This window comes from Mytilus californianus, unplaced genomic scaffold, assembly GCF_021869535.1.
Source record: "Mytilus californianus isolate M0D057914Y unplaced genomic scaffold, xbMytCali1.0.p SCAF_3, whole genome shotgun sequence".
Lineage (NCBI taxonomy): Eukaryota > Metazoa > Mollusca > Bivalvia > Mytilida > Mytilidae > Mytilus > Mytilus californianus.
This window is the reverse complement of record NW_026262679.1, coordinates 46,796,635-46,821,399: the sequence shown is the minus strand read 5'-3', so window position 1 is coordinate 46,821,399 and position 24,765 is coordinate 46,796,635. Positions and strand designations below refer to the sequence as shown.

Below are 24,765 nucleotides of genomic sequence, written 5' to 3'. Positions count from 1 at the left end.
AAATTAGCAACCTTTACGACGGACTCGAAACGGCGACGTCATAATACGGTCACGACACTATAGCGGCGCCGTGATCGATGCGTATAAATATCGGTGTCTTTACCTTACTGTGACACAAGATTTAACGTCATATCAGAAGGGAAACAGGACCGTGTTTGATGATTAGAAGACGCATGTACAGAATTTTCAATGCAGAAAAAAACAAACGAAACGATTAAGGTTTATTAAAATAATGTTTGTGATAATCATTTACTCACTCGGTCACGAACAAACGAATAGATGATCTTCACAAAACGACGAACGGATTGAACAGAACATTTCCTGATAAGTTAGGAAATAACCCGGGCCGCACGCTACATGTAAAGTGCGACATGTCACTTTCTATTCAGTTTTGATTTCGCTGATATTTCTTGGAAGGACTAGAATTAACGACTCTTTTAAATATGTAAATTCTACTAATGCCAAACTATAAATTTAAAATAGCGAGAAAAGAGGAAAAAAACAACATACACAATTTAAATTGTGTCAGTCTGCATGTTGATTGATATATATATAAATTTGTATATTTTTTTTATTGGTATCAAAGTCAATGATTGAAACTCTGTGTAATTAAAGTTGAAGACATGGGACTCAAGGAAAGGGGGGGGGGGGGGGGGGGGGGGGGTAACACACAACGATGTTTCAATTGTATATGTTAGTACTACATACTGCCGGTTATATGAGGGTTTGAGCATTCATTTGTAATTCTTTTTGCCCATAATTTTATTTTCCTTTTCTATTTTGGCACCATTCTAAATTTCTGTTCTTTTAACTTTACATTTCTTGCAAGTCTATTAACCTCATCCAGACCCTCATTTACTAGAAATTTCAATAATTTCACACAAAATTAATAATTTGAATGTTTTACCTGAATGGGCAAGTGATTCGACCGGAGAAGTCTCGTGAGTTGGATCATCATCAGGATCTATTCTACTGATTTTGCTTGGAGTATGGTTAAATAAATCTGTAAGCTTCAATTGTGTCGATTTCTTTGACTCGGACATATTCCACCGCAAAGGGGATTTCCAATAAGGGGAGGGAAATGTTTCAATAAATAGTTAAAGGAAGATGTGGCATGAGTGCCAATGAGACAACTCTCCATCCAAGTTACAATTTATAAAAGTAAACCATTATAGGTCAAGGTACGGCCTTCAACACGGAGCATTGGCTCACACCGAACAGCAAGCTATAAAGGGCCCCAAAAAAATACTAGTGTAAAACCATTCAAACGGAAAAACCAACGGTCTAATCTATATAAAAACGAGAAACGAGAAACACGTATGAACTACATAAACAGACGACAACTACTGTAATCAGATTCTTGACTTAGGACAGGTGCAAACATTTGCAGCGGGATTAAACGTTTTAATGGTACCAAACTTTCTCCCTTTTCTGAAACAATAGTATAACATCACAACATAGAAAAAATATCAATTGGAAGGCTGAACTCAATCAAAAAACGTAAATTAACACACAATGGACGAATAAATTTGACCTGTGACACCTGAATGCAAATACACAGTTAATAAAAAATTACAAGGGATAAATAATTAAAGTCAAAAGTAAATAAACAGGTTTAAACAAAGTTAAAGTATGATATCACTGTGAAATGTCAAACAATTTTTAGAAAATCATCACTTTTGAAGAAACCTGCGTCATATTATACACAGGTAAATGAAAATAATTTTGTTGTTAAGTATACTTCTTCTTCTGTGTGCATAAAATCTTCCGTTTAGGAATACCAAGAAATTTCTTTAATATCAATAAAACTAATCTAACACTTGGTACATATGGGGTGAATATCAACAATAAAACTATACAATTAGTGCTAGATAAAACTTCCTGTACAGGTCCAAGAACAGCATCTAAGGAAAAATGAAATAATTTTGAATAAGTCTTGAATTCGCAAAGGATACCGTCTATCCGTCTACGAATCAATACCGACAACAAGCCGTCTGATAGTATTATACAAGTCGGTTTATAATAAGCGTTTAGTAGCGAGTCTGCTGCTTCAGGTCGAAATTGTTTAAAAGAATAAGATAATAAAAGTTTTTTGTTTTTTTTTCACCGAGGCAACTGCCTCGGTTGCCTCAACGTAAGCTACGCCATTGATTCGGCTTACTGCGAGTAGGTCAGTTTCACTGTAACTCCTACTCCTAACTGATGGGCGCTTAATCAAGCAAGTGAAGTTTTGGCAAAAGTGTAGAACAGTCACAATAGTGAAAAGGGAGTAAACTATTCAACATAGAATTCATTCTGTCCATTACGACATTCGCTCTTATTTTTTTTTATTAATTGTGAAAACCAAATAGTTCTGAATGAATTCTCTGAAACGCTTAGCTTCTGTTACAGATTTTTATTATAAGTAAAATTAATCTGTTCAATGCAGCTTTGAATAGGTTTTGAAATTGTGTTTTTTTTCAATAGATGCAAAACCTTATAAATTTCAGGATACTGATATCTCATGTGAAGTCTGATTTGTTTAAAGAAATATAGCCTCTTCTTTAAATTATTTTTCGGAATAAAAAATGATTAAATTCGTGTTGATCTTTTTATTCCTACTTAAGAAGATCATAATCAAAGTGATTATTATTCTAAAATTAAATCTCAGCTTTGGACAAATATTAATTTTTGTATTCAATTTTCTCTGCTTAGATCAGTCTGTCTCTTTTTTTTTTACACTTACTCTTAATTAAATGTTCGTTTCCTTTCGTTTCGTCATATTTCGTTTCGTTTTGTTTCTTTCCGTTCCATTTTTATTCCGTTTCGCACTTTACAGGTTACCCAAACATGATAATGAAACAGAAGTTCTATTTTCGCCCGTTTTCTATTTTTAATTTTTTAATCAAAAATCAAAAAAGACAAACTTTCAATAAACGAAATGATCAAAACTGCACGTTAAGTTTAGTATTTTCAAAGTTTGATTAAATATCTAAACTATCAAATTTGAAAACGAATTTAATCCTTTAAAATTTAAATTATTTTGTGAAATTTTCAAAATTTAAAAAAATTTAAAAAAATTGGAATATTGATATTTAAAATTTTTATAAAAAATCCAAAATACGAAAATTTGAAAACTTTTTAAAATTTTGAATTGTTAGGTATTACACGGACCACTTACCATATCTACTTCATAAACATTAAAACTGAGACATTTTCCGAGGCATATACAATACTTTAAAATTCAATAAATCTATAAAAGTATTTTAAGGAATTTTTCAACTGCATTTAGGACCTTACTGTTTTCACCCCGTAATAAATAAATAATTCTTGCTCATCGCAATTTTTGGGCAAATTGTCTCCTTTCTTGGAATATTTTGTAAACGACCAACAATTTTTGTATCTTATGAGCAGAGATAGTAATTTACGTACAGCAATATTATCAAATAAAACTGCATACCAAAGAAAAATAATTCATAACTAAAATGATGTTTGAACTTTAGATTATTGTAAAATAAAATCTGAGTCCCAGACCTATTACTATTTGTCTTGATTTTAGGTTTAAAACTTCGACCTCTTGGTCAAAATTAAAAATATTCAAAAACCTTAGTGCACATTGGTCATGTTGGTAAATGATAGATATAAGTATCAAAAAATGAAAGAATCGTTCTATGACAAGTTTATCTAACAGATAGTCGGACGGACAGATTGGCCTATAACAAATAATACTAAAATATGTGGAGCAAATACAATATTATTCATCATGTTCCATCTTCAATGCGCTAAACTTTATTTTCATTAAAATCATCACAATTCTCAAATCGTTTTTGATAAACGTGGTCGCCCTTTATGTGTATATTATTACATATTTACAGTAATATATAATTATATATTATCTTGAGATAAATTCTGTTACTTGTTCTTTTTTGACTTTTCATCTTTCCGGAAGGTTTTTCAATTTTTTTTAAAACGGTGCACGCGGGTTCCATCTGGCAAAGGGGGTCAAGGGGGTTACGGCCTACTTTCGTCAATAGTGAAGTGATTTGAAAAAAATGAAGTAGAGGGAGTTCCAAACCCTCACGGTGACGTCTTGATATATCAATGCTTTCGATTTATACGTTTTATGTCAATTATACGGTCCCTTCCAACTATATACATTATATATGATCATATATATAGAAACATTATTCCCTATCAAAATAAAGATATAAACTAATCGGCTCTTGGTGTGTCCTATGGTTGCCTTATGTTTGTACATGTATTATTTCTTTTTACATAACTATGTTAACAGTTGCTAGATTTCTTTGATAAGCATCTTCTTACAATTGTGATTTCACTCTCCGTTATACTACACTACCACACAATCGTATTCAATTAAAGAATTTCGCTAGCTGTGTCTCTCTTATTTTAGAGTGATTTTAATCCTCGGTACTTATTCCTTTACTATTCTGATTCCCGATTTATGGTAAAGTTTCGTACTGAAAAAAAAACAAAACTTACCACTTGATAAATATTTGTAATAATAAAAGCATATTTCAACCCGCTGCATTTGTTTGCACCTGTCCTAAGTCAGGAACCTGTTTCGGTGGTTGTCGTTTGCAGTGGTGGATCCAGAAATTTTCATAAGGGGGGCCCACTGACTGCCTAAGAGGGGGCCCGCTCCAGTCATGCTTCAGTGATTCCCTAAATAATCAACCAAAATTTTCCCACAAAAGGGGGGCCCTGCCCCCTGCCCCCTGTCCCCCTTTACATCCGCCTCTGGTTTGTTGATGTGGTTCTTAAGTGTTTCTAGTTTCTCGTTTTTTATATAGATTAGACCGTTGGTTTTCCTGTTTGAATTGTTTTACACTAGTAATTTTGGGGCCCTTTATAGCTTGCTGTTCCGTGTGAGCCAAGGCTCCGTGTTGAAGGCCGTACTTTGACCATAATTATTTACTTTTTACACATTGTGACTTGGATGGAGAGTTGTCTCATTGGCACTCATACCACATCATCTTATTTCTATATATTTAGATTATATAGTTGGCAGTAAAAAAATGATTTTTACAAATTCAAACCTTACATTAGTGACCGATTTCAAACTATATTTAATCATGTCTTCTGCGTATTATTATTATATTAATATTTATTATTATCATTATTATTATTTATTATTATCATTATTATTATTCATGATATTATTATTATTATTATTATTATTATTATTATTATTATTATTATTATTATTATTATTATCATCATCATCATTATCATCATCATCATTATTATTATTATTATTATTATTATTATTATTATTATTATTATTATTTTATCATTATTATTGGTTATTATTATTATTATTATTATTGATTATTAGTATTATTATTATTATTATTATTATTATATGGCAAATAGATAACTGGGACTATTTATATACTAGTATAATCTAGGACTACTATACTATAATAGTCCCAGTTATTATCATCCAAAATTCCACCAAATATGTATAGGGCGTTCTACTTCGTTCTTTATAAAATATTGTGCATGACATTTAAGGACACGTTTTCTTAATAAACATTAATTTGTGATATTAACAATTTGTAATAAATCTAGAATATTTATTACACGGAACTTTTTAAACCCGGAACAAAAGTCGTTTACACGTCGACTCGTACCGGGAAAGTGACACGCCTATATTTTTACACCAAAGTCACGTGACGTCGCCATTTTGTGTTTACGATTGCAAGTTCCCATGTTTTGATAAGAGAGAAAATCTTGTTTATTAAAGAACCTGAAGGCCCCAAAGAGTTATTTCTCAAACAAGAGAGATATAATCTAACAAACAAAATGTGGAAGATACGAGAACTCACAGATAAAGTGTAAGTTAAGTGCTAAACACGAAAAGCCGGTTTGTACTGTAGTCTACAGTGTAGATTTGACAGTGTTGTCAAACGATTCAAATTTACAAACACTCACAAGTCTTATCCCTCATTAAAGTTTCCCCCGAAAAAATAAGTACCATTTCTCCTTGGTCTCTTACTCAGCATTTACACTGAAACCAATATGCACCAGTCTTGTTTGTTTACTGGGGAGTAACTCTTCTCAGGAACATATATATTGACGGGACTTGACACTGCCTAATTGTAACTGATTTTATCGTCAGGTCATAGGTAACAAAGATACGATACGGAAACGGACATGTGTTAAAAACGTACTCGCTATTATCCTAATAATTTCTGATAATATCAATAAAATGTCATTCAAACTAGTTTTACAGTGATGCCAGTGTATCAAACTTGTATTCTGTCACTTCAAATTTGTTACAATCGCATTCATTTTATCACAGAATGGTACAGAATGCAAACAGGGTAATAAAAAAATGGCGCCGATTGCCTTCCCAAATTCAAAAACATTATAAAACACTTCACATCAAATAAATCACACTTATTTTGGTAATTTTATATGACAAAATGTATCTACTTTATGATAAAACTTGTATTTATTTATGATTAGAATTATGTGGTTAATTTATTGAGCAGTTCCGATACTGTTTTTCAGTCAGACGCCACCAAAATCCATAAATCTCGCGAAGTCTCGTGGAGTCCGAGATTTTATCAATTTTATACCGAAAAGCCTATCAGATTCTTTTCCCGTTAGATATACTGTTCCCAGCTCTTCTCAACCTGGAAAACAGATAATTTGAAGTCAATGAAGATGTAATTCTTGACATAATTCCATAGGTAAAAAAGTTCTGGGTGAAACATGAGCTCAACAAAGCTCATTTTTCAATTTGATAAACTTGGGTTATTCAAGAAAGCAGTCATGAAATAAAATAAATGGTACAAAATTTAATGCACCAGATGCGCATTATCACAATTCACATCTCTTCAGTGATGTTTGAGGCCAAAATATTTAAATATCCAAAATCTAACAACTGTTGAAGAGCAGATCAAACCAAAAAGGACCTTAAGTATAGCCAAATCTGTTTTTTTTTTTCGTTTTGTTACTTTACCAGAAGTATTATACAAGTAGTCTTAAATTGAAGGAGCCCATTTGTCATTTCATTTTACTACAAATTATCCACCATCTTGCTACTTTACTCTACCCCACTAAACCTGATACAGTAAGGCTCTTCCTATCAGCAGGTTTTTGATTTTTCCTCGTTAGGACTTGAAAAATCAGAATCACTGTCAAATTCAAATCAGAAGTCACAAATTTGTATCAGCGATTTGCAGCACCAACAACAAGAAGTTTTGTACCCTTTTTTGTAAAGCGTTGGATAAATATTTGTGGCAGGCAATAGTTTAATACTGAAATAGAGTTAATGACTAAAATTGCAATCTTTCGATTCTAAATGTAAAGCAGATGTTTTAAATTGATTGTAAACCACAAAATTAATTTGGAATTACAAAACAAAATTTCTTTAGATTTTAAAATGGCGGTTAGTGTTTGTGTATTTGCTTTTTACTCTTGTAAAGTTATTCAATTTGATTGATAATTGTTGTACTTGTGTTTTTTTGGCATGAAATTGCTGTCCATTTTACCATGATTTTACGATTAAGAATATAATTTTGTACTCGTTTAAAATGTGGGTGCAGATAACGTAAGTCAGTAAAACCATATGTTTGACTTGTAAAACCTTTGTTCTTCATAATTATATTTTATTTTTCAATTTTAATCTTCATTAGCATTTGTTAACATTATTTTAATAATGCAGCTATTCTTCTGAACTTTATCAATGTTTTCTCCTAGCTGTAAGGTAAATGTATGTCTACATGTCAAAGTAATTAACCATCATTAGTGGGATATCCTGCAGAGCTTTAAAACAGTAATTATGAGGACCCTTTTGATTATAATACAATAGGGGATGTGCAATTACAGGGTAGTTGAGTATTATTGCTAACAAAAACGGTGGCGGCTAGCATAAGGAACAAATTTTTATTACACTTTTAACCAGGTTCATATTTTTGCAATTATTTAATGTCAGTGGAACGATGGCAGGGATTTATTTACGATGGCGAAAGACAATTTAACAATGTCTGTTCCCCATCATGAAACAGTTCATGTAGATCCCTGGTGATTGGTCTGGTCTGTTGTGATGTTTAATATTTTTGTTAAGGATGTACTTAGGTGAGGTTTAGGAATTTTTGTCAAATGTTCGGACTCCTTGGTTTTTTTCCTACGATACAGGGTAAAATTTTTTGCCCCATAACACCCATTTTTCTTTTCACATAAGACTTCAATAGCTCATAAAAGGTCATTTACCAAAATTTAAGCAGATTCTAGATTTCTTTTCTTTCGATTTGAGACCCAAATAATACCAATGCAAACATAAGGTAAAAGTCCGAGTTAGCCTTTATCCCGCCATTTAAAAAAAATTAAATATCTCAAAAAGGAGCTACACAACCTATCAATAATTTTAGCTCATTTTGTTCCTTAACTAATGTATGATGACTATCAATTTTAAATTCTAGATTTTTTTCATTTCACCTAAGTACATCTTTAATACCTGTTTTTTCTTTTTTCAAGTGTGTACATTGTATCAGTATTTGTCAACCATTATTTGTCATATTAGACATTCCCATATTATATATTCTTTGGAACCAGGAACTGTTACCAACATCAATACCATGGTTAATCATACATACACAAATTGCTTGACTGTACTGTACATGTATGTCTGAATGAATTTGAAATACAATTGTGTTCACGTATTTGATTATTAATTTCCAAGGGAGGGTATTGGAGTTAACTATCCAAGTTACATACCTCATCAGACAAGAAAATAAATATCTAAAGGTCAAATCATGCTCTTCAACAATTAACCTAACTACTTATTATATTATTTATAAGCTTTAACCCAGTCTCCGTTTTAGTAGATAAATTATAAAGACCTGTGATTTCATGTATTAAATTTGAATATACAATGAAACTTCATGTACATTAAAACAAAGCCTTGAACAAGAAGACCTTATCATCAATGAATGAATCGAATAAGTTAGAGAGAAAAAACAATTTATCGATACAAGACTCTAATTTTGATGTAGCCACCATCTTTCATTTAAGTATTATAACAACTCTTTACATTTCAAATAAAGATAATAGAAAGTGTTCTCTTCCAATCAATGTTCTTATGATTTCTGAGACCCTTGCTTAAACAGCACCAGTGTGAACTTGTATGTTTGATATTCTGGTTTATTTATTTACAGCACAAATGTTGTGATGAACTACTCTGAAGTTGAGACCAAAGTCAGAGAAGCCACAAACGATGATGCCTGGGGTCCACATGGCTCACTAATGAATGAAATAGCCAGATTCACATTTACATATGAACATTTTCCTGAAGTGGTCGGGATGTTATGGAAAAGAATGTTACAGGATAACAAAAAGAACTGGAGGAGGACATACAAAGTAAGTTAACAGTTTGTTTCAAAATTTTTACATTTAATTCAATTTAATCAGCACTCAAATAAGAAAATCTGAAACCAAAGTTACTTAATAAATGAAAGACATTTTTTTTGTTGTATAAATGTATATCCATAGAATTTGCAACTTCCAATATTCAATGTGAGAAAAAAAGTCACCATTATTTATTTGAAATGCAAACAAATTAAGAAATGTATATTACTTAAAAAAACGCCAGTTGAAAGAAATTAACAAAAAAACAGTTTCAGAGGAAAACGTATATGACTACCAACAACTGAATAGCAAAGTTACAAGTTATCACAGCAAACCAAAGTAAAGCTGCAACAAAATTTCGAACTATGAAGCATTTTGATAGTGACAAAATATTCTGACAACAATAAGTCTATTTTCTATGTGCTATTATATTTTACTTATGAAATACATGCTCAAAAATATATTTTTTTCTTCATAATCAAATATATATACACTATATGTTTGTTCATACGATCAGTATACTTCTATATTGACAGTATGTGCACCTTTAAGACTTGGGACTACATATATGTTGATGTTCCAATATAGATGGGTCATAGACACATAAATGTTGACTGTATATAATAAATATATAAACAAGTCTAAATTGAAAACAACGTTCAAACCTATGATTGCGTTGGATAAAAACCACAATTTTTATACGTGTGCATTCAAAACAAATTTCTTGGTAGAGAGGTCTAAATACAGCACAAACAACATTTTCCAAAAGACCAAAAAAGTGACAAAGTATATTTTAACAAAACGCATTTGACTAGCAGGTCGAACAACGGATGTTCTTAAACCCTGCTGACTGCCATTGGCGATTGCCAAATAAATGATCACCAGATGTAACAAAATGGATCTTAAATACTAATTTAATATCAAGCAGAAAACAATAAAATCGCGGTAAAGATGGTATACCGCAAACAAAAGGTGCAAAAATTAGTACACCATATCCGGATTTCGACAATTAATGTCTCTTCAGTGATGTTAGGAATCGAAACAGTATTTGGAAGGCCATATAATTTACCACAATTTAGGATAGACTCTTGAATTTTGAAGAGTCGAAATAGGATGAACGGATCATATAAACCCGAAAGCAAATATAATACAAGCCCAAACGAAAAAATATAAACAAGTCTAAATTTCAAAACAACGTTCAAACCTATGATTGCGTTGGATAAAAACCGCAATTTTTATACGTGTGCATGCAAAACAAATTTCTTGGTCTAAATACAGCACAAACAACCTTTTTCCAAAAGACCAAAAAAGTGACAATAAATATATAAACTATATTCAAAATACTATATTGATTATCTCCCTTGCAGTCTTTGTTATTGTTATCTTACTTGATAAGAAATGGATCTGAAAGAGTAGTAACAAGTTCACGGGAACATTTATATGATCTGAGAGGTTTGGAGAACTACACATTTACAGATGAACATGGCAAAGATCAAGGCATTAATGGTAGGTTTACTCAATGATTGAATATACAAGTAAGTAGATGTTGTATGATTGCCTATGAGACAACTCTCCACCAGAGACCAAATGACATAGAAGTAATCAACTAATTGAAGTACATTTTGTATATGTGGGGGGAGGGCTTGTTGTATTGGGCGATAATTATTAATATATATATAACAAATAAAGTAAAAATTTACAGATGAGCATGGCAAGGATCAGGGCAAATAAGTTTGGGGTTGGTGATTGAAGCATTAGATATTTGATTCATGAGCAGAGAGTTTGACTTAAATCTTTATTACTGGTGAATATGGTATGAATCTTTTATCAAGTTCAGATTAATCCTGATGGAAGAGTTCATTTAAGGATTGAAATGTAATGAGCCTTGGGTCCATTGCTTTTCAGAAAAGGAGCCATGTGACTATTTTCAAATTGGTTCAAATGTCTGTAAACTATCCACATAAGACTTCAAACTATTGACACCAGTTTTTTTAATACAGTGCTCAATGTTGAATGTAACAATTCCATACTACAATAAGTACAAATGTAGGTGACACACATTGTGGTTTGGAGAGACAATTTCCCATTCATGTTTATTCACAAATAAACATTTTGTGTTGCATTCAAATTTCTAGTTTCCAAAACAGTTCCAATGAAATTCTTCAGTTATTAACATAATTAACTGTTTGATATACAGCAGCTGATACAGATTAAACACTATGCTGATGACTTCCCTGGCAATGAGGGCATAATAGACACTACATGTACTTTATATTTCTAATTTTTAAAATTACATGTTAATAATGTTCATATTTTAAAAATTTCAGTGAGACAAAAAGTAAAAGATCTGATAGATTTCATCCAGGATGATGAAAGATTGAGAGAAGAAAGACGAAAAGCAAAGAAAAATAAAGATAAATTTGTTGGACTGTCTGGTGAAAGTAGTGGTGACTTTAGATATAGTAAGTTTTAACAACAGAAAGCTTGTACCAGTCAGGGCATTCACTACCGCCAGTTCATTAGTCCTGAACTCATGAAAATATGTCTGGACTCATCATTTTCAAAACTGGTGAGTCCAAAGATGCGTCCAGATTGTAAAATGTTGTATCAACTGAGCACATACATGCTGTATAGTCTTTTTAAACTTCTAGCAAATTCAAAACAACATATGATAGAAATATCATTAATTGTCCCCTGCGTAACGTGTTGCGGGGGACATGGAAATACTGTCCCTCCGTCGGTGTGTCTGTCTGTTCCGGTCTTGTTAGCACTCTCACAGGTATAATTCTTTGCCAGATGTTTATAAAACTTATACTATAGGTTAATATCAGCAATATCTCGGACAGGTTTTAAAATGGTGGACGATCGACTTTTTTAAAAAGAGTTATGCCCCTTGTAAATATTAAATTTATGGAAAATGGCATCATTAGCGCTCTCACAGGTACAATTCTTGCCAGATTTTTATAAAACTTATACTATAGGTTAATATCAGCAATATCTCAAACAAGTTCTATAATGGTGGACGATCGACTTTTTTATACGACCGCAAACAAATTTTTGTGGTCGTATATTGGTATGACGTTGGCGTCGTCGTCGTCCGTCGTCGTCGTCCGAAGACACATTGGTTTTCGCACTCTAACTTTAGTTTAAGTGAATGGATCTTTATGAAATTTTACCACAAGGTTCAATACCACAAAAGGAAGGTTGGGATTGATTTTGGGGGTTATGGTAATAACAGTAAAGGAATTAGGGGCCAAAAAGGGGCCAAAAATAAGCATTTTTGTAACTTCCAGACATAACTTGTGTGTTAGTGTATGGATCTCTCTGACATTGTACCACAAGGTTCCATATCACTAAAGGAATGCTGGGATTGATTTTGGGGGTAATTGCCTCCAAATTTTAGGAATTAGGGGCCAAAAAAGGGGCAAAAAACAAGCATTTTTCTAGTTTCATGACAATAACTTGTGTGTAAGTGTATGGATCTTTCTGAAATTGTACTACAAGGTTCCATATCACAAAGGGAAAGCTGGGTTTGAGTTTGGTGGTAATTGCCCTAAACGTTTAGGAATTTGGGGCCAAAAAGGGGCCAAAAAACACATTTTTTTCTAGTTTCCAGACAATAACTTGTGTTCAAGTGTATGGATCTCTCTGAAATTGTACTGCAAGGTACCATACCACAAAGGGAAGGCTGGGATTGAGTTTGGGGGTGATGAATCATAATGGGGGTTCAAAAAATTTTGGGGGGGGATTTATTTTTTTTTCCTTTTTTTTCTTTTTTTCCTTTTTTGTTCCTTTTAAAATTTTCCATTTTAAGTTGGTTATTTCTGATTTATATTTAAAATCAAATAATAATGATATGGTAGGAGATACACACCAAACAGGATGTGTAAATTATTATATAATAAGTATTGTGCAATAGCAAGAAATTTTCAATTGCACAGTATTGCACAATAGCAAGAAATCTTCAATTGCACAGTATTGCGCAATAGCAAGAAATCTTCAATTGCACAGTATTGCGCAATAGCAAGAAATATCCAATAGCACAATATTGCGCAATAGCAAGAAATTGTCAATTGTACAGTATTGCGCAATAGCAAGAAATATTTAATAGCACAGGATTGTGCAAAAGAAGATACTTCCTATAAATTGCTTATTTCTTGACCAATTTCAATGGGGTTTTATTCTTGATTTCATGGGGTTCTTTAATATGCTGAATCTAACCGTGTATTTAGTTTTTGGATTTTGGGCCCCGTTTTTAAATTGGTCCACATTGAGGTCCAAAGGGTCCAAAATTAAACTTTGTTTGATTTCATCAAAAATTGAATTATTGGGGTTCTTTGATATGCCGAATCTAACTGTGTATTTAGATTCTTAAATTTTGGTTCCGTTTTCAAATTGGTCTACATTAAGGTCCAAAGGGTCCAAAATTAAACTTAGTTTGATTTTAACAAAAATTGAATTCTTAGGGTTCTTTGATATGCTGAATCTAAACATGTATTTAGATTTTTGATTATGGGCCCAGTTTTCAAGTTGGTCCAAATCGGGGTCCAAAATTAAACTTTGTTTGATTTCAACAAAAATTGAATATATGGGGTTCTTTGATATGCTGAATCTAACCATGTATTTAGATTTTTGATTTTTGGGCCCCGTTATCAACTTTGTCCACATTGAGGTCAAAAGGGTCCAAAATTAAACTTTGTTTGATTTCATCAAAAATTGAATTATTGGGGTTCTTTGATATGCCGAATCTAACCGTGTATTTAGATTCTTAATTTTTGGTTCCGTTTTCAAATTGGTCTACATTAAGGTCCAAAGGGTCCAAAATTAAACTTAGTTTGATTTTAACAAAAATTGAATTCTTAGGGTTCTTTGATATGCTGAATCTAAACATGTATTTAGATTTTTGATTATGGGCCCAGTTTTCAAGTTGGTCCAAATCGGGGTCCAAAATTAAACTTTGTTTGATTTCAACAAAAATTGAATATATGGGGTTCTTTGATATGCTGAATCTAACCATGTATTTAGATTTTTGATTTTTGGGCCCCGTTATCAACTTTGTCCACATTGAGGTCAAAAGGGTCCAAAATTAAACTTTGTTTGATTTCATCAAAAATTGAATTCTTGGGGTTCTTTGATATGCTGAATCTAACCATGTATTTAGATTTTGGATATTGGACCATAATAGGTGAATGTCCAATTTAAAATTTTTAAGTTCTTAGACCACATTCAATCTGTGTTAGAAACCTATGCTGTGTCAAATATTTAATCACAATCCAAATGCAAAGCTGTATCAAGCTTGAATGTTGTGTCCATACTTGCCCCAACTGTTCAGGGTTCGACCTCTGCGGTCGTATCAAGCTGCGCCCTGCGGAGCATTTTATTTAAAAGAGTTTTGCCCCTTGGAAATATGAAATTTATAGAAAATGGCCTCGTTAGCGCTCTCACAGGTACAATTCTTGCCCGATTTTTATAAAACTTATACTATAGGTTAATATCAGCAATATCTCGAACAAGGTCTATAATGGTGGACGATCGACTTTATTTAAAAGAGTTTTGCCCCTTGGAAATATGAAATTTATAGAAAATGGCCTCGTTAGCACTCTCACAGGTACAATTCTTGCCAGATTTTTATAAAACTTATACTATAGCTTAATATCAGCAATTTCTCGGACAAGTTCTATAATGGTGGACGATCAACTTTTTTTAAAGAGTTAAGCCCTTGGAAATATTAAAATTATGGAAAAATGGTCTCGTTAGCGCTCTCACGGGTACAATTCTTGCCAGTTTTTATAAAACTTATACTATAGGTTAATATCAGCAAAATCTCGGACAAGTTCTATAATGGTGGACGATCAACTTTTTTTAAAAGAGTTATGCCCTTGGAAATATAAAATATGTGCAACGCGGGGTACATTGAAACTCATTTCTTTTATTCTTTTAAAATACAGCTGCAGTATAAATTCACAAAATGAAAAAAGAAACACAAACAAATCACAAGATTCACAATCCATGCAAACTTAGCAACAACAAAATAACCATAACAATAATCAGGATATAAGAACATTATTTAGGATATTAGAAGATATTGTATAGTTTGGATTTTTTTTTACTTAAGACATTATGAAGCATGAAACAAGCTGTACGTTTTAAAGAAAATAAATCAAAAATGGGATATTATCTTCATCTGTGTTATCATCCATTACTTTCTTAAGGTGACAGATATGAAGAAAAACCAAAAAAGAAAGATCAAGATGGTAGTATGGATGAAATAGATGACTTTGATACAGGACGCAAGAGTATAACAGAGGAAGCTGTAGATAAAGTTAAAGGCCTGTGGAATAAAGTTCAAGGAAGACATGGTCCAGATGATATTGTAGATTATAGGTAAAGTTATGCTGTATTACGTCATTTTGTTACTGGTTCTTCCTTTCTTTCTTTCTCTCAGTATGGTATATCTTTTGATGTGACAAATTCTTTGCTAGTTATTATGGACTTTTGTTCAAGGTTACCTGTAAATAAAGCTATGACTGAACTTTATTCTACAAGACAGTCTTCCCTGTAGGCTAAAAAGTCAAATCAAATGTATTATCATACCATGTCAAAAGACAAGGTTAGACAAAAATCATTGACAATCTCATTTCATTTATCATTTCAATAGTGAAAAGAAGTTCTAATCTTTATCTCGTAGCAGTTATTCATTTTTGCTTTGTAATTTGAAACAGTGTATTAGCACAAATAGTAAAATCTGGAACTATTTTTTTTTGTGGTTTTTTGAAGATCATTTTCATAATCCAGATTTGATTCTGTAAGTTTTGTTCTCATGATAGACTTATAACATACTAGGGAGACAGGTCTGACAGGATCCCCAAGCCCTACAAAAAACAAGGAAATAAGACATAAGACAGTGCATGAAATGGTTTCAAGTTCAGTCAGTAAAAATCAATATGTAATCTCATTTTTGTTTTAAATACTTGAGAATTTTCAAGTATTAAAAGAATCAAAATATGATGGTCTTTCCACTAGTCTATTACTGACCAAGGTAAGGAGAAAACTCTTGATATATTTTATTATAATAATTGAAGCTGGGTTTTTAAAAATGATCTTTAAAGGATGTTACACACTTTTGTCATTTGTGACTAACACCATAGACATGGATCTAAGTATCATGATACTAACTCCATTATACTCATCTTGTCATATATATAATTGTGCTTCTTTAAAACCATGGACCTATATTTTAGTGCAAGCAGGTCACAAGATAGTAAAAACAGCCATCCTGATTTTAGGTGAGGAAATATTTGTATATTTTGAATGCAGAAAATTTGGCATGTCTTTAATGGAAGAAGTTTGCATATTCAGTAGTTTTGAAATATATAAATAGAATCATATTTTTATATTTTAGTTTGTGTTGATAATGTTGTGTTGTTTTGAAAATTGAATTGTTTTTACAGTTTGAGATTGGCATTTTTGAGTTCAGTTTTTTAAATTAAGAAAACATATATATCCTATTTTCAAAATTCATGGAATGTTTTCTTAGAGAGTTTTAGTTCCTATATATTACAGATTAAGCTATTTTTATACGACCGCAAAAATTAAAAATTTTTTGGTCGTATATTGGTATGACGTTGGCGTCGTCGTCGTCGTCGTCGTCGTCGTCGTTGTCGTCGTCGTCGTCGTCGTCGTCGTCGTCCGGCGTCGTCCGAAGACACATTGGTTTTCGCACTCTAACTTTAGTTTAAGTGAATGGATCTCCATGAAATTTCACCATAAGGTTCAATACCACGAAAGGAAGGTTGGGATTGATTTTGGGGGTTATGGTACCAACAGTTAAGGAATTAGGGGCCAAAAAGGGGCCAAAAATAAGCATTTTTGTAACTTTCAGACAATAACTTGTGTGTAAGTGTATGGATCTCTCTGACATTGTACCACAAGGTTCCATATCACAAAGGGAAGGCTGTAATTGATTTTGGGGGTAATTGCCTCAAAATTTTAGGAATTAGGGGCCAAAAAAGGGGCAAAAAACAAGCATTTTTCTAGTTTCCAGACAATAACTTGTGTTCAAGTGTACGGATCTCTCTGAAATTGTACTGCAAGGTACCATACCACAAAGGGAAGGCTGGGATTGAGTTTGGGGGTGATGAATCATAAGGGGGGTTCAAAAAATTTGGGGGGGGGGGGATTTTTTTTTTTTTTTTTCTTTTTTTCCTTTTTTTTTTCTTTTAAAATTTTCCATTTTAAGTTGGTTATTTCTGATTTATATTTAAAAGCAAATAATAATGATATGGTAGGAGATACACACCAAACAGGATGTGTAAATTATTATATAATAAGTATTGTGCAATAGCAAGAAATTTTCAATTGCACAGTATTGCACAATAGCAAGAAATCTTCAATTGCGCAGTATTGCGCAATAGCAAGAAATCTTCAATTGCACAGTATTGCGCAATAGCAAGAAATATCCAATAGCACAATATTGCGCAATAGCAAGAAATTGTCAATTGTACAGTATTGCGCAATAGCAAGAAATATTCAATTGCACAGTATTGTGCAAAAGAAGATACTTCGTATAAATTGCTTATTTCTTGATCAATTTCAATGGGGTTTTATTCTTGATTTCTTGGGGTTCTTTAATATGCTGAATCTAACCGTGTATTAAGTTTTTGGATTTTGGGCCCCGTTTTTAAATTGGTCCACATTGAGGTCCAAAGGGTCCAAAATTTAACTTTGTTTGATTTCATCAAAAATTGAATTATTGGGGTTCTTTGATATGCCGAATCTAACCGTGTATTTAGATTTTTAATTTTGGGTCCCGTTTTTTAAATTGGTCTACATTAAGGTCCAAAGGGTCCAAAATTAAACTTAGTTTGATTTTAACAAAAAATGAATTCTTGGGGTTCTTTGATATGCTGAATCTAAACATGTGTTTAGATTTTTGATTATGGGCCCAGTTTTCAAGTTGGTCCAAGTTGGGGTCCAAAATTAAACTTTGTTTGATTTCAACAAAAATTGAATATATGGGGTTCTTTGATATGCTGAATCTAAACATGTATTTAGATTTTAGATTTTTGGCCCAGTTTTCAAGTTGGTCCAAATTGGGGTCCAAAATTAAACTTTGTTTGATTTCAACAAAAATTGAATATATGGGGTTCTTTGATATGCTGAATCTTACCATGTATTTAGATTTTTTATTTGTGGGCCCGCTATCAAATTGGTTCATATTGAGGTCAAAAGGGTCCAAAATGAAACTTTGTTTGATTTCATCAAAAATTGAATTATTGGGGTTCTTTGATATGCCAAATCTAACCGTGTATTTAGATTTTTAATTTTGGGGCCTATTTTTTAAATTGGTCTACATTAAGGTCCAAAGGGTCCAAAATTAAACTTAGTTTGATTTTAACAAAAATTGATTTTTTGGGGTTCTTTGATATGCTGAATCTAAACATGTGTTTAGATTTTTATTTATGGGACCAGTTTTCAAGTTGGTCCAAGATGGGGTCCAAAATTAAACTTTGTTTGATTTCAACAAAAATTGAATATATGGGGTTCTTTGATATGCTGAATCTAAACATGTATTTAGATTTTAGATTTTTGGCCCAGTTTTCAAGTTGGTCCAAATTGGGGTCCAAAATTAAACTTTGTTTGATTTCAACAAAAATTGAATATATGGGGTTCTTTGATATGCTGAATCTTACCATGTATTTAGATTTTTTATTTGTGGGCCCGCTATCAAATTGGTTCATATTGAGGTCAAAAGGGTCCAAAATTAAACTTTGTTTGATTTCATCAAAAATTGAATAATTGGGGTTCTTTGATATGCCAAATCTAACCGTGTTTTTAGATTTTTAATTTTGGGTCTCGTTTTTTAAATTTGTCTACATTAAGGTCCAAAGGGTCCAAAATTAAACTTAGTTTGATTTTAACAAAAATTGAATTCTTCGGGTACTTTGATATGCTGAATCTAAACATGTGTTTAGATTTTTGATTATGGGACCAGTTTTCAAGTTTGTCCAAGTTGGGGTCCAAAATTAAACTTTGTTTGATTTCAACAAAAATTGAATATATGGGGTTCTTTGATATGCTGAATCTAACCATGTATTTTGATTTTGGACATTGGACCATAATAGGTAAATTAAAAAAATTGAAGTTCTTAGACCACATTCTTTCTGTGTCAGAAACCTATGCTGTGTCAAATATTTAATCACAATCCAAATTCAGAGCTGTATCAAGCTTGAATGTTGTGTCCATACTTGCCCCAACTGTTCAGGGTTCGAACTCTGCGGTCGTATCAAGCTGCGCCCAGCGAAGCATTTTATTTGGTTTGTAATGCTTTGTTTTTGTCATGAAATAAGTTTGAACATAGTAATATATATTTCTGGGATTGTCCCGTTTATCTCCCTCTGACAGAAAAAAATATTCATATTATTTCAGTTGGTGTTCAAATATAGTTTACCAGCCTGCAGGGGAAGATGTCAAGGCGTAAATATCATCTGCATGTTGTCAATTTTATTTTCACATCAATATTTTGTATTCTGCCTGATTAATTAAAACAATTATTTTTATTGTATACCTGCTTTTGTAATTGCTTTTCAGTCTTTTATCAATAGATTTTTTTGTCATTATCCATAGAAATAAATACTTAAAATCTAAAATGTTGCTTTTGTCAGATAGTTCTAGTTTTCATTTTTATTGAAATAGTGCAAAATTCATTTTCCCAATGAAATTTTTCCTCCATTACCCTAGGTTAGGAATTATCTCCAATCACAAAGTAATGGGATATTTGCATCTTTTTTAAAGCTTGTGGTACTACCTATACCATTTGCTGTCCGAGGCTTAACCAAAATTGATGGTATTTTCTTATTTCTTCATTGGTATTGTGAACGCTTTATTTAAATATGATTATGTTTTATTTAGCTGAATTTATAACATGGGAAACATAAATTTTGATTGTAAATAGGTTCTGTAAATGTCTTGTTGTTGCTATAATTGTTGTGCAATGATTCATTCTTCTGTCGAGTTTCATCTCTTTTTCTCCTCATAAAACTTTCATCTCTACTATTATATCAAATTTAAATTTCTATTCTCCTGCTTTGATTTTTTTTTTAATTCAATATTATCATTATTATGTCATTTCTCCATAATACACATAAGGTTTATGAAAGAAAGTCATTTTGAAACTAGAAACATTTTTCAGTGTACAAAACAAACAAAAAACATCTATGCAAATCATGTTAACACAAAGAAGCTCTTTAATGTATGCACAACTATATTACATGTTTTGTTCTTTGTCATATAGAGCCTTAGACAGTAATCTTGTATACACTATATGTAATATCTGTATAGTTTTGTGTTGATTCAGGATTAATGGCTAACATTATGTGTGGGAACATTTCTTGTATACAAATATAGTTCATAAATTTATACAGAGCATGCTGCATTGTGTCAATATAGGGAATTGATATAAATATTTTGAGGTACTGGGATGAATTGGAATATTGACATTGAGCCAGTATAGATATGAGTTAGAATTCGATATCACTTGATATCACTCAAGTTATTTAACTTCAATATAATAAGGTAGGAGCCATTGGAGAGTGCATTATTACATTATTATTGAAAGAGTTTATACAGCATGATAGACAAATGTTCATTTGAATATAAACATTTTTCAACCTCATTATTCATTTTTATATGTAATTCTGTCATTATTTTAATTCTTACAACTCATTTTCTTAAGTGGCTTCCGTGATACTTTTTACAAAGTGATCATTGGGTTATGCCCCTTTGTAAAAATGTCTTATAGTGTTTTGATCCAAAAAAAATATTTTATTAGTCCCCTACCGACGAAGTCGAAGGGGACTTTAGGTTTGCTCTCCGTCTGTCTGTCCATCTGTCAGTCCGGCAAATCAGTTTTCCAAACTTTTTTTCTTCATGCTTGAAGATATTGATTTGATATTTGGTATATTGTTTTATCATGACAAGTTACAGATCAAGTACGAATTTTGTTCCGGTCTGATAATTTTGTGCAGAGTTATGGTCCTTGGACTTAGAAAATTCACTCAAATATTCAGTTTTCCGCACTTTTTTTTTTGTAATGCTTGTTTTGCAATTTTTTCATCTCATAGAAATTATTGAATAATCTTAGGTACTATTTGCTGCTGTCAAGTCATAATCAATGAATGATTGTGTAAAAACTTACAGTGATTTAAGACTGTCGGATGGATTAAGACTTTTATTAGTTTTGCCATCACCTGTATTAACTTTGGAAAATTATTCCTCTGTACCAATAAACTAAACTGTCAGAATAATTCCTAGGGTGTTGAGTTTCAAGAATATTTTTTATCATGCCAAAAAGTAACAAACATGGCCATATTGCTATAAATTGAATATCTCCCTTTATTTAAAAAAAATATAATCATCAAACTTTAATAGTATTAATCAAAATTCTTATGAAATACTTGACTTGGCCAAATTGACATAGTTTTCTCAGGAATGTTGCTAAGAGTGGTAATTTTCAAATAAAGAACATATAATCTTGCCTGATATACAAAAAGACTTCCTCTCTGAAATAACTAGAACAATAGACTTTTTCTTGATAAGAAACCATGCCAATAAGGACTTCCAAAACATAAATGAAACCATTTTCTAAAAAATGATGTAATGGTATTCATTAAAAAAATTGATGATAAGCTGCTAGATACAATAACCTTTATTATTGTTTATAAGCCTCCATTTGAAAAGACTGATACTAATATTGAAGCAGTACTGTATTGTTGATACCAGGTGGGCAATACAGTCTTGCTGAGACCTCTTTAAAAATAAATCTGATTTGATATTGAATGTATTCAGTTTTACTGATAATAAACTCATTTTTTCCAAACTTTCTTTAAGTCTACCTCAGAGCAAGATACCAGTGGCATGAATGGGTACTAATTTATAACTCTGAATAAAACAATATCTTTGTTTTTACAGTGATGATACAGATAATAGATATGATGATGGTAACAAATCAGATAGATTAGACTTCAAAGACGAGGAGGAATACACATCAGTAGAGAGAACACATACCACACATACAGAAAAAATTGTACGACGATCACAATCCGCTAAAAAATTAGATCTAGGAGCTGCAGCATCATATGGGAAAAATAAAAATCCTGATACAATTGTAAGTAATGTATCTTTCTTTCTTAATTGGTAATACATGTTTAAACACAAAATTAAATGTGTCTGAAGAGAAAACTGATCTTTTCTACTAAAACAGAGTAACCAATACCATGACAGACATCAGCTTCAGATATGTTTGTTTATTCTTATCTACTGCATGTACATGTAAGTAAAAATTCTAAAATTTTGAAAAACAAATAGTGAACTCAATGATTTCTGGTTTGTCACCTTGTTATTTTGTTATGCCCTGCTTAAGATAGTAGAGGGGCATTATGTTTTCTGGTCCTTTATATGACCGTCCTAGTACGTCCGTTAGTGTGTCATGTATAATAACCATGTGTTTAATATTTTCAGTCACAGTCCAGCAGTAATGCACCAGATTTGATATCAGGATTCGATGATTTTAAAAGTGCCAATGATTTTGATCCAAGAGCCACAAATACAACAGCAGGTATGATGAAATATTTATATTGATGAAGACAATGAGAAAATTATGTTGGCCAGTAAAATTTTTTTATTAAAGCAAAAATAAACCTGTGTGTTTGAAAATATTATCCTAAAGCAAGAAATTTGTGAGAGAAGTTCATATGTGGTAATTTGGTACTTAAGATAAATCATGACAATATTCCTTCACATATATTAAACATTAAGGAGGATCTCAATCAGTGACATGTAAATATAAACTAACAATGGATTTAGCTATAGAAATCACAAAATTTAATCTCTGCAATTACAAACCGAATTTTTAAGCATGTTAAAACTACCGAATTCAGGCTTGTATAGTCTTGAGTTTTTTGCTCCAAAATTAATATTGCCAGGCAGGGGTGCAGATTTTAAAGTACAATAAGCAAGAAATAAGAGAAAAGCTCGAATTTCGAGATGTTTGTTTACGTTCTGCCGTTTGTTATTGAAAATGTAGAGGGTGCCTTTATAATTTTTAAAACTAATAATTTACCTAATCCATATTAATATGCAAGTTTAATTCATTATCCAATATTACTTTATTATTACCAAAATACTGTAAAAACAGTAAAGATATCTTTGTATGTTTAACCTTTTATTTACATATTTCTATTATTTTTGCAGTTTCATCAACATCAAATGGTTTTGCTGATTTCTCACAGTTTCAAGGTGCTACATCACCTAAAAGGTAAAAATGGAAACATAAATACACTCTTAATACTGATTTATTTACAGAATTTTGTCGATAATTGTTTTTTTGAAATAAAACATTGAAAACAGAAGTTAGCCAAACTCTCAACTAGAGGATTATGGCTAACTTGTTGTTTCTTCAGTTCAGTTATGCTAGATAGTATTATAAGATTACTGCATGAAAATTAGTGAATATTGTCCTGAGTGGATTTTTATACTGTACAAGCATGGGAGTGCAATACAGTTGTATATATTTTCAAGTTAAATAACAGATTTCACTGGGAATACATCTTTCAATTTCAGAGACAATTTGTAGCAAAGCAGTTCATGTTACAGTTTGGAGTTAAAAAGCATTTTTCAATAATATATATATCTAGATGTAAGAAGATGTGGTATGAGTGCCAGTGAGACAACTCTCCATCCAAGTCAAAATTTATAAAAGTAAACCATTATAGGTCAAAGTACGGTCTTCAACACGGAGCCTTGGCTCACACCGAACTGCAAGCTATAAAGGGCCCCAAAAATTACTAGTGTAAAACTATTCAAACGGGAAAACCAACGGTCTAATCTATATAAAAACGAGAAACGAGAAACACTTATAAACCACATCAACAAACGACAACTACTGAATGCTGCTATTTCAATTCCCTAAAATAACTTTAAAAAAATTACAGTTGCGATTTTACTTTTTAATTGACTTATTTTACAATAGCCATAATATTTTGCAATAGTTATCTTTGACCAAAAAGCCAGATAAGCAGTTACTAAAATGTGGTGAAATCTGATTTTCCAAGCAGGGATTTTTACTCGCATTCATAATTGAGTCATAGCGCATTCTGTTCTAAGCTGTGACATTGGACATTTTTAATACAAAATTACACTGTCTGTGAACGGGATGTTTACAACCCTGAACAATCTGACCTTAATCGATAAATGAATGGGTAGTCCCAAGTCAGTTTTGTAAGTCAGGAACGTCAGACTGATGGCATATTTGCACAGACCAAGATTAAAAACAAAAATATGAATGAAAACAAAATAAGATTAATTAAATTTATCAAATTGAGCTCATTTCAATTCTTATTATGTAAACAG

At 31.8% G+C, this 24,765-nt stretch overlaps 1 protein-coding gene across 9 annotated transcripts in view; it reads left to right on the top strand.

The window, feature by feature from the left end:
• Nucleotides 1-5,664: 5,664 nt before the first annotated feature.
• The window catches only part of LOC127734699 (clathrin interactor 1-like), a 35,187-nt gene continuing 16,086 nt past the window's right edge, over nt 5,665-24,765 (top strand). For 6 of the 9 annotated variants that reach the window (XM_052244704.1, XM_052244699.1, XM_052244703.1 and 3 more), the window contains exons 1-10: nt 5,677-5,837; nt 9,168-9,369; nt 10,725-10,863; nt 11,685-11,819; nt 15,570-15,741; nt 16,599-16,643; nt 19,786-19,833; nt 22,327-22,522; nt 22,876-22,972; nt 23,608-23,671. In XM_052244704.1, the coding sequence (XP_052100664.1) occupies nt 5,806-5,837; nt 9,168-9,369; nt 10,725-10,863; nt 11,685-11,819; nt 15,570-15,741; nt 16,599-16,643; nt 19,786-19,833; nt 22,327-22,522; nt 22,876-22,972; nt 23,608-23,671 (1,130 nt within the window). In that variant the 5' untranslated portion in view covers nt 5,677-5,805. Of the gene's footprint in view, nt 5,838-9,167; nt 9,370-10,724; nt 10,864-11,684; nt 11,820-15,569; nt 15,742-16,598; nt 16,644-19,785; nt 19,834-22,326; nt 22,523-22,875; nt 22,973-23,607; nt 23,672-24,765 lie in introns of all 9 variants that reach the window. The other 3 variants (XM_052244696.1, XM_052244702.1, XM_052244705.1) reach the window with 3 other exon arrangements.